Here is a 10729-nt window from a genome sequence, read left to right as displayed (position 1 = left end):
AGTATTCGATTTGGAGTGAAAAAAAATTCAATATTTTGAAAATTTAAAAAAATTCTGTGGAGCGGTTTTTTTTTAAATTGCCAAGTAAAGTAAAATTTGAATAGCAAAAATCCACTCCACATAATTGTTTTGAAATTGACATGAAGCTTGTTCTCAGTATGACCATTCAATTTTCAAAGTAAAAAAATGGAGGTCACCAAGCTCGTTTTCACAAAAAACTGCTTCGCGCTTTCAGAAAAGTCACGCGCGGAGCACACGTGTTCACAAAATATCAGCAATTGCGCATGACCAAGAGTTGTGAGTTGCCCGCGTCAGCGGTCGCAGAATCGAGAGATTGTCGGTTCGATAGATAACAGAGCGTGATAACTCACCGGAATGTACTAGCAATTATCCTCCCAACTTAGCAGTAACTTCAAGACAAAGACAAGACGGTATTCATTCTTCTGTAGGAATTGTTCCACGATCGCGGTGATAACACGCTTTTTCATGAGGTGGGGGCTTATTCATTCTTCAGGAGGGATTTCCCTCTTCAAGTGATAAGCAATGGCACCGAGAATTCGTTTTGTTCGCGTAACACGAAGTCGCTTCAAATCGGACTGTGAGGGAGGCATGCTTAAGATTGCCAGCAAGCCTTTTTTACCAAACTTCGTATATAATTCACAAAGGTCAGAATACGAGATCCCAGTTCCAGCAATGTTCAAGGCCATAGATTGTTTGATGACTCCATTATCATCGTCGGAGTTGAACAGCCTCCCGTTGAAGGTCTGAAGGATTTCTTGACGTTGATCAAAGTACAACATGCTGTCGACTGCTTGACAAACGTTTGTGACAGAAGAGTAATTTACAATTTTTTCTTTGCTCAGTTGGAGTGATGACGTGAAAAGAATTTTCTGTAGAGCTTTTACATCCTCTAAAGCATCATGCGCTTCAAATTCTTCTTGAAAGAGGTGCGAGTAAAGAGAAGACTGGTTTGATTTGCAGAAATTGCCAGATGAAAGCTGAAGTGCTCGGTGCTTTTCTTTTATAAGGTGTTTGACGAGAATTTGACTGTCGGCAAAATTAACATTCAGTTCTTTTTGCTTGGAATGGAATTCTACATTGCTTTTCCGGAGAAGTATTGGTGTGTCAAATATGGAGAAATTATGTCCAATCAAAATAGTGAGAGGCTCCATATTTAGTCCCCGTTTAACATTGACAAGGAAGGCCAGAAACCTCTGAAGTGCTTGTTCAAGTGATATGGCATCAACTGGTTGATTTTCCTTGCAAAGCCTCTTCTCTCCATTGATGGCTCTTACAGATAGTTTACCAACACGTGAAGCTGCATAACGTACGGTTCCTAATGGCAGAATGTACTCAGAGAAAATTTCAACTCCCGTTTCATCAATAGCTGACAACTGACAAAGCTCTGCATTTTTTCCGGTACAGGTTGTCTCTGTATTAAGACAACAAACTTGTAGAATTTGGAAGGATCATACGAAAGAGTAAGCTGATTAGGTTTTTTTGAATAAGGTGGTACCAATTTCTCATATTTCACTAGCTCACTGACTGAGATGTTCTCCATCAAACGATCTAAGTCGATCGGTGATTTTGGTGCAGGCTGTTGTATCCTAGGATCTAAGTTCAAACCTAGTGATTTCCCATATGATGTTCCTTCTTTAGCTTCTTTACGAAGTGCTTGAGCTGATTTTTGACCATGCAACTTACCCCTTCTGTACTTGAATTTCTTGTCTGACTTTCTTTCTTTTTCTGTCCATGTTAACCTTTTTTTTTCATTGCATCACCGTGTAACTAACAAAGATGCCCAGGTTCAATGTTAAGAACTTCAAGCACTCTACTCACATAGTTGTAGCCAATATTTTTTTGAGCAACTGCACATGCAACTCTGAAGTAGTTACCTCACTTCCCCCATAGAAGCGAGTTTTGGAGTTTCTTGAAGCAATAATACTGTTTAAACGTTCATTTCTTTGAGAGTTAGCACCAGGAAAAAGCTTGCTTATAACGACATCGGTGGTATACTCAGAAATCAATTCGTTTAAGGCCCTTTGCAGTGGTTCACCTTGCAAATCCTTCCCTTTGGGTAAATCACTGTGTTTATAGGTGACAGGACTTTTCTTTCTTTAATCCACACCAGAAAATATCACACATTGCATGATTACCAAATGCATGTGGCACAATGCACTTCAGGTTTGCTCTCAAGTTTTCAGGCTCACCAACATTCTGAGATATGGCATAGCTAAAACATTTTGAAAAGTAATTGATCACTTTTGAACTTAAAATGGAACAATTTGGATTTTTGAACCGGTCTTTAAGGTTGTATGAGCGAGTGGTGAGAGACCTCTGGGCATGAATAATGTCTGACCATTTTTCCACACCATATGGCACTTTGCTATGAATATCAGCCAGAGTTGTGCTGTCATCATCTCCAATGTAAGTAGAAAATTTGACTCCGGCATCACGTGTACTGCACCAGAGCTGGCATGCCACTTCTCATTCCATGGATTTTGAAGACCCAGAATGAATTTTCCTGCAATCAAGATTTTTTACAGTTATGCCTGCCTTTTCACCAGCATACCAGCATCACAGAACCTGCAGGTTTTGTATCTAGTTGCACAGGACAATACTTTCACTGTGATAACACTCATTGCAGCCCCCTGCCCTGTTAGGGAGTTGTGACCTTTTCCTTTTTTTTGTGCCACCCCATATTATATGGCACTGCTATTCCAGGCAAATCATCATCACCATCTCGTGCTTTGGAGTTGGCTGGTGCTATTTTTCGCTCTAGGTTTAAATTACTGCGACAACTGCCCCTGGCAACTACTTCAACTTCATTACCAATTTGAATTCTCTTTCCTGCCTTTTGTAGAGAACACTTTTTATTGATGGAGTGTTCAACACAGATAAAAAAAATTGTTTAACTGGGTTAGACCAATATCAGCATGTAAAGAACCTAATACTGCTCTTGTATTGATGTCATCAGCTTTTGGCCCTCGGCTTCCAGTTCTGTGATGGCCAGAAGTGTTGACATTATTCAGCTTTCTACAACAGTTGCACTTTACAATAAACAAACTACTCAGTCCTCTCTTTTCCTCACTGACAATATTCTGCAAGGACAGGGGAGCTGGAAACCAATTGGGAATATTTTTTAGAATATTGATAGTTACTGCACTTAAAAAATGGGAAATTGAGTTACACTGCACATGTTAGGTTGCAAAGCATGATACATTGAAAAATAAGCTGTAAATCTAGAAAATATAAACAAGAAATAAAAAAATAATAATGTTATGTGTTATGTTACGCACAAGACTGGGAGTGACTATTGGAACGATCTTTACGTGTAATCAATTTATTATGTATATGTATATATGTATTCATGCAGCTACATTGTATAATTCAGTGCTATGCAGTGCAAGACATTGAAATAAATAAACATCATCATCGTCATCATGTCAAACGTTGATGTTGAAGAAAACTTCAAAGTTCTCCATAGAGTTTGAATATAAGATTGTCCATGTGTCACAGTTGAATTATTTCGTGCTCATGCATCCCATAGAGTGTCTACACGTGACGTCACGGCGGCCATGTTGTTGTACCCAACCAATCCTCCGGGAATTGAAATCTATTATCATGCAAACGTTTTCTTTTGTTTCGGTGGAAAAGCAAGGTTACTGATCACGTCAGTGAAAACATTCTATAGGAAAAGGTGTCATTATCGGTACTTTTCTAGCTTGCGTGGGTTATAACTTCCCTTGGTACTTGTACATGGAAGAAATGATATGTGATTTAGAAATCAAATTTTTAACATGTTCAAACAAAAGAACATCTCAAAAATATTACTCTCCAATACGTGCTAAACGGCCAACGTTTGCAAAAACGTAACCCCTTCCTATCTCAAAAATATCATATATGTTTATTGTAACACACCTATACAATCATGGAGGTAACTTAAAATTACCCATCTGGCAATGGGAGCAAGAACTCAGTGTTGATATCTACTAATCTTGTTCCCAACTTTTCTTCATCTTGTGCCATCTGCTATAAAATGAAAACAAATAGCCTTTGTTTTTGAAATCACTAATGTAAATACCAGCTCCTCGTTTCCCTGGGGATTTTTGCAATTGGATTTATAAACTAAATGACCCCAGAAACTGACAAGAGAACCACTCTCAATAATTTTGCGGAGTGTCAACATATCAATATTCTCAACTGTGATGAGTACCATGAGGACCACAGAGGAAACAGCTTTCTTTATTCAATTTTGCGACAGTTTCAGTTGGGAAAAAACGGACCACTGCATCATAAAAACTGGTTTATATGTTACAGTATTTATTATTATTTGCTTCTTCATAATCACCATCTTTGGGAATAGGCACAACTTCGGCTATTTCCAAGAAGAATGAAATGTTGAGGAGCCAAGAGAGGAATTAACTATAGATGTACTTGCACGAAGAATAGGTGCAATACAATCTTTAATAGCACGGATTTGAATGTTATCAATTCCTGAGGCTTTGTTAGATGGCATTGACGCTAACATGCCTTTTGTTTCCTTACTGTCGGTGCAAATAAAGGAAAACTGCGCGCATATGGCATTTTGTCTGGGTGTGAAACGATGCTCGTGAAGATCATGACAATGCTCGTTAGTCAAGGTTTTAATATTGCTTACAGGGTTTTCACCAACGGACACAAAAAAGGGTCAATCTTCCAGGCATGCAAGTCTGGACAAAAGAACATGATCTTCTTTTTATGCAGAATTTCTCGTAATCTCAATTCGGGATTTTTCTATGTGTTTGCGTCGTAAAGCAAAAGGAACGCTTCTTCCGTGATTGAGCCCTCAAAAAAAATCAACAAAAGCAGGCCACGAGCATTTATAAAGTCGGCATGTTGAAAACGCGATGAAGTTCCACTTTTTGTTTACGTCCAACTTCTTAAGTCAAATTTCCCGCGTCTGAAACGCCGTGCTCTCCCCAGTCCCTAGTCCCTCCTGTGCCTCCACTTTGTATTTTAGGACGACGTCCTCAGATATTACGGTCCCTTGTAACCTGTAGTGGACGGGTATTTTGCATTATTAAGTTGTTGGATTTTGGCCTTCAGCCTTTTAACTTCTTGATGGACCGTGTACTGGCGCCTTGCTTCCTGTGGAATTCTTCAGAAAACCTTTTTTTTCACATAGTTAAGAAACCGACTTTTTCAATAAAAAAAGATTTATGCACTCGCTTGTAGAAGTGATTCATTTGGTATTGTTTGATTTTGAATCCAACCAAGTGCCTTGTTACGCCGTATCTGCGGTTCAGATGAACAGCTTTTTTATGTACCAGGCTTGACGTGCTCATTGACATTGGAATCATTTGTTGTCGGTAGGTTTTAAGGAGCCTTTCTGCCCCAATGATGCTCATCCCTTCAGAGTAAAATACTAAGAAATGTTATATAATGCCCAAGAATGCAGAGAAGTGCATTTCCGGTTGACGTTCCTTATAATGGAGACGTGTCCAAACCAAAAAATATTATGGTAATCCCCTCTCCCATGAAAAAATTGGGGAGAATAGTATACGAAATCTTGTAATTCTCGAAATAAAAATGAACTACAAAGAGATAGAGAGAGAAAGAAATGAAGCTCCGCCGCAACCAAAAGGCTGACATAATACTTTCCATACCTAGTTCTCGTTGAAGTAAGGAAGCATGGACATCTCTCAGGTGTTTTTCTTTATTTACGCCTTTTCTTAAACATAATTCTTTGTACTCCTTCAGATCTGCTTCTTTTAAAATAGTTATGACGGCAGATTCGTTCCACGTGGCTAATGCCATTGTCTGACAGGAATAGAAAGATCGACTGAGAGTACGTGACCCTAAAAGCGTTATGTACGGAACAGGGTTATATCCGGTACAATATATGAAACCATACATCAAGTACCTACCGTTACATATTCTGTACATTCCACATTCTTCTTATCTTCTGTTCGAGACTCGGAGCAACACAGTCAGGTGGTATGCTTACGTATTAAATGCCGGATCAATGGATGAGTCAATATGTCAAAAAACCGTTTCGGAGAAAATTGGTAAAAACACACCTTTTTCCTTGGCCAATGAGACTGTGCGATCGTCACAGCAATCCTATTCATTGCAAGACAACAGAACAAAATTAGAGGCATTGCTCTCGGTCATGGCCAACAAAACAGCCAAAAAGGAAGCATTATCCATCGGCTGCTGTTTGTATTGAATCAACTCCTTGTTTTAAACAATGTCGGGAAAGCCATTGGTTATCTGGAACTTGACATAGCTTATGATATGTATTGTGGCTTTTTTGATTGTAACATTGGCTCGAAAAAAGAGGCGAGTTTGATAAATCTTTTACGAAACTTTAGGTTTGCGCTCAAGTCTCTGAAATTTTATTTTTACGTAACTTTTAGTACAACTTTGGTTGCCTATTACGCTAAAAATGCAGTAGTCTACGCCTAAAAAAAAAGCTGTCAATGTCGCGCGTTTGATACTCTACTGACTTTAATAGCAAGGGAATTGGAACGTCAGTTGACAACGGAAAAGAGCGCGGAAAGGAGTAAACGTGCCTTCGGATGTCCAATTCCCCGCTTCGCCGTTGGCCCAGGCAGTTGTTACAATACCTTGTATAACCAAGTGCCAAACACAGAAGTCTTAAGACGAACTAAAATGCCTAGAGTAGAGAGTATTATACCGTCAGCGCAGCTAAGATAGTCGGGTCATGTCGTGCGGAAGGAGGATTGCTGACCACCTACAATCTTACTGTACCGTGAACTGATAGACGGAGCAAGATTCGTAGGAGGGCAAAAGTTACTGTGTAAGAACACGTGGAAAATAACGGTCTGAAAGGAGCAAATACGCCAGTGGATTGCATGGTAGTAGAAGCATTTCATAGAAAGGAATAGAGGAAGGTAGTCCACTAACCGTCAGAAGTCATAGAAACTAAGCGAGAAGAAGAATACCAGAATCGACGAAAAACTCGTCACAGGATCCTACAGTCAACCATAGTTTGCAATAGTTGTGGAAGAAATTTCTTATCGAATGCCGGCTTGGTTTCCCACAACAGAGCATTTTGGATCTCCTGAAGAGTGAGCAATCACGAAACAGGCTTGTCGGGATGAAAGTGTAGCTTTTTTTCTGTTTTTCAATATATATTGCGCTCTGCCTTTATGGGTCGACGTTCTACGGAAAAATCGAAACAGGGCCTTTTTATTAATTATTTATTTTTTTATTTGTCATGATTTTTTAGAATAAAGTATACAAAGCAGTTCCGTCCGTGGCAAATAGCCAACGCTAGTCGAGGCGGGCGGCCTAAGGTTACAGCAGTCAGTTAAGCATGAACTAAATTACTGTTAACACACCGGTTGTCAATGTTACTGGCAAGTTTGAAATCCAGGTTGAAATGATTTCAACCTAGGTAAATTTAATTTTAAACTAGGTTGAAATTGAAGGTAGGAAACATCAACAAAAAGTCCATCAAATGTTAGCAAGTACGTCAATATTGGTAAGTAAATTGGTGCTGGAAGTAAGAGAATGTCGTTAGCGTACGTTTTTTATGGGTTAGTCTGTAAATACGCCTTTGGTTGTTATTAAGTCTAAGCACTGATTTTAAATGGTTATCATTAAGGTTGGGGTTATATCAGGCATACTGTGCATGATAACCAATTCTGCTTTTTTTTTTTTTAATCTCAGAGCAGCAGAAAAACAAAACCTTATTTAACAAGAATTAACTTCATGTGACTTTGTTCTATTTTTATTTTTCTGGTTTTTGGAAGGAAAAAGAGTGTTGAATGATGTACAGTTACTTATTCAAATGAAGTTCAGCAGAAAACCCCTTTGTGGTTATAAGTAATTCAAACTCTCTTTTCTGGTAGTTCACAAAGTTTTTTTAACCGTTATTAAACAGTCATTACTTGTATGTAGCTAGTTGAACAATGAGAAGTCATTTCCTTGTTTTTGCACCTCTTGTACATGTGTTACACTGGTCAAGTGCTTTTTTGCACGCTACAGTGAAACTTATTGCTTTAGTCGTGTCTAAAGACACATTCATGTCTTCAGTCATTTGCAGTCTGTTTGGTGCAATCCAAGTGACAATAATTCCAAATTTGGTTACAATTTTCAGAAATCCATGTTCTTTTTCGATTACTCTACCAAGAAGTGTGTTTGGGTGTAATGCACTTTTGTCTACTTTATCAATTTAAATTTTGACAAGAGTGTTGACTTGGAATGAAATAGTATTGAGTTTTGCTTGTTGTCCTTTTGTTGTTGTATTTCTTATTTGTATTTCTTGGTTTTTTCTGTTGAGACGTCCTTAGCCCCTTTGTTGACTTGATGAGTGATTAACAAGCACGTTTAGGTTCTTCTCCTTCTTCTTCTTCTTCTTTTTCTTCTTCTTCTTCTTCTTCTTCTTCTTCCTCTTCCTCCTCCTGCTCCTCTTCTTCTTCCTCCTCTTCCATGGTAGAATGTTGATCGTGTTACTTATCTAGGGTAGGTTTGGTTTCTTTCTATGGAGTATGTCAAATACCAGTTCATATGGTGTTTGTTTTGTTGCTTCATGTTGCACAATTTTCTTTTTGTAAGGAGCTTCCCCTAGTACCTGACACCAAAGATATGGACTTTCTTTTTTCTTTTCCGAGTTTTAAGATATTTCTGATGTTCTGCTTTACTGTTTGATTGTTCCTTTCCACCAAACCTTGAGTTGATGGTTTTCTGGGAGCTCCATGAAGTTGAGTGATGCCGTTGTTCTTGCAGAATTGGGACAGCAGAGAATTAAATTCCCGTCCATTGTCAGTGTGCGTTTTCTCAGGGAATCCAAATTGCCACCAAAATTGAGACATGCATTCCAATAGATTCAGCTTGCTTATATTTCAATGGATAAAGCCATAAATATTTTGTGAAATGTTCAACCATGTGGAGAATCAAATCGTGTTTGCGATGACATAAACATGTACATGGTAAGTTTTTAAGGTCCATTAGGTCCATTTGCAAATGTGTTAGGAATTCTCTTTCTTGAATTGGGGCTAGCACAGGCTTTTTTTGCCTGCTGGTGATCGACTTTTGTTCTTCCTATATCGAGCATAGTGACACAAAGAGTTGTATTACTTTTTGGGATACTGACTCAGTCGTAGTTTCGCTTAATATGCTAGTCCATCTTGTCTCTTCCTTTGTGCTCAATATTCGAATGGGCTTAACAAAGAACTTGGTGTAGTTGACATTTTTGGACAATTTCGTTTTCCGTTCTTGGATAATAATTTGGCAACCTCCAGTTTCCATCCTTTTCTTTCGATAATTGTTAAATCTTCACTCGTCAGATTTGTTCTGTCCTTGCTGTCTTCATTACGTGTTTCTAACCGCTTCACTGCATCGTTGTAAAAGTTGTCGTCAATAAAGAGGGTTATTTTGCTTGCTTTTGTCTTTTTGGAAGCTTTAACTTCACCCAAAATTTTGCAGAATATCTCTGAATCAACACAATTTGTGTGAGCCATTTTATGAACCGAACAGGGCCACGCATTGCGCACCAGTGAACTTTTGCATAAGTTACTGTGTTCAAGAAGAGTCTGGGACCTCTTGCGCCAGGAGAAAAGTATTTGCGAAGTCCTGTGTGGTTTAGCGACTAGTTACAGCGAAGGACTCAATACCAAGGGATGTCAGAGGTGCCCGGTTCGAGTTTCGGTAAGTGCATTTCAAAGCGATTTCTTTCTCTCATGTACACATTGTAGTATATTGTACACAAAGTAGTGTTAGGTATGACGAATGGATCAGGGGATGGAAGGTTAAGAGGGATACAGACAGACAGAAACAGAGTAAGAAAAGCAAGGAACAGAGTAGAGAGGAAAGTGGGAGGAGGGAAAGGCGATTTTTTGGTTTTTTGTTTTGTTTTCAATCCACCCTAAAAAAAAACGTGCCCCTTTTTTTTTTCCAGCCACACCCCATAAAGAAAATCCGTTTTCAAACAGTTGATAAATAACCTACAATACTCGTCACATTTGTTGGAACACCCATCCTCGTTTCCCCCCTCCTTCAATGTTGATTTCAAAACTACCAGAAGTTGTCCGAAATTTTTTCTAACAACACTGAATTGGGGGGAGGGGGAGAAGGGATAAGCTGCCATCTTGTAACACGACGATTCTAGATCATTCGTGTAACGTGTTCCAACGAAATGTGTCTAGTATTGTAGGTCAATTAAACTCACCTAGTTTGATTTAAATTTACCTAGTTTGAGTTATTTTAACCTAGTTTGATTTAAATGAGCCTAAATTTAATTTCAACCTGTAAAAACAATGTAACAGTTACAAGACGCAAGAAGAATGACAAGTAAATAAAATGACGAAAGAAATAAAATGAAGAAATGAAGTACAATGGTAGTGAGTTTAACTTGAAAATTTTGCCAATAGTCTATTCAAGATGGACTCTTTCACACAATCCTCTTTAGCCTCAAATATGGAAAATAGCATCTGTTTATTTATTTATTTATTTAATTAATTATTTATTTTTTAAAGCATGTGTGGAAAGTTTACTGGTCTCAGCAGTAGTTCTATTCCATAGTTTAGCTCTGAAACTTGCAAAGGACCTTTGATTTTGATTTTGTCTCTAGGTTCTGATGTATAACGGTCCAGAGGAGGAGAATCTAGTTTCATGATTATGGTTACCATTAGCTTTGATAAAGAGATCAGTTATGTTAGAAGACGTATTTTTCAAAGAAACAAATATATTACAGACGAGACTTGTACGAGTAACGTAA

At 38.4% G+C, this 10729-nt stretch overlaps 1 protein-coding gene across 1 annotated transcript; it reads right to left on the bottom strand.

The window, feature by feature from the left end:
- Positions 1–503: 503 nt before the first annotated feature.
- On the bottom strand, positions 504–8444 carry LOC138009879 (uncharacterized). The gene is made up of 2 exons (XM_068856870.1): positions 8339–8444; positions 504–1432 (listed from the first exon to the last, which is right to left on the bottom strand). Exons 1-2 carry the CDS (start codon positions 8442–8444, stop codon positions 504–506), a joined length of 1035 nt encoding a protein of 344 aa, XP_068712971.1.
- Positions 8445–10729: the final 2285 nt, after the last annotated feature.

Source organism: Montipora foliosa, chromosome 7 (assembly GCF_036669935.1).
Source record: "Montipora foliosa isolate CH-2021 chromosome 7, ASM3666993v2, whole genome shotgun sequence".
Taxonomy (NCBI): domain Eukaryota; kingdom Metazoa; phylum Cnidaria; class Anthozoa; order Scleractinia; family Acroporidae; genus Montipora; species Montipora foliosa.
The sequence above is the reverse complement of the archived record's forward strand: the minus strand, read 5'-3'. Positions and strand labels throughout refer to the sequence as shown.

Bases quoted from the DNA above. Each gene is read 5' to 3' on its own strand.
- LOC138009879 (XM_068856870.1), bottom strand. From the start codon at position 8,444: ATGGAAGAGGAGGAAGAAGAAGAGGAGCAGGAGGAGGAAGAGGAAGAA. The intron at 1,433-8,338 runs GTGCTTGTTAAT...GTCTTAATACAG, and splicing joins AGAAGGAGAAGAACCTAAAC to AGACAACCTGTACCGGAAAA.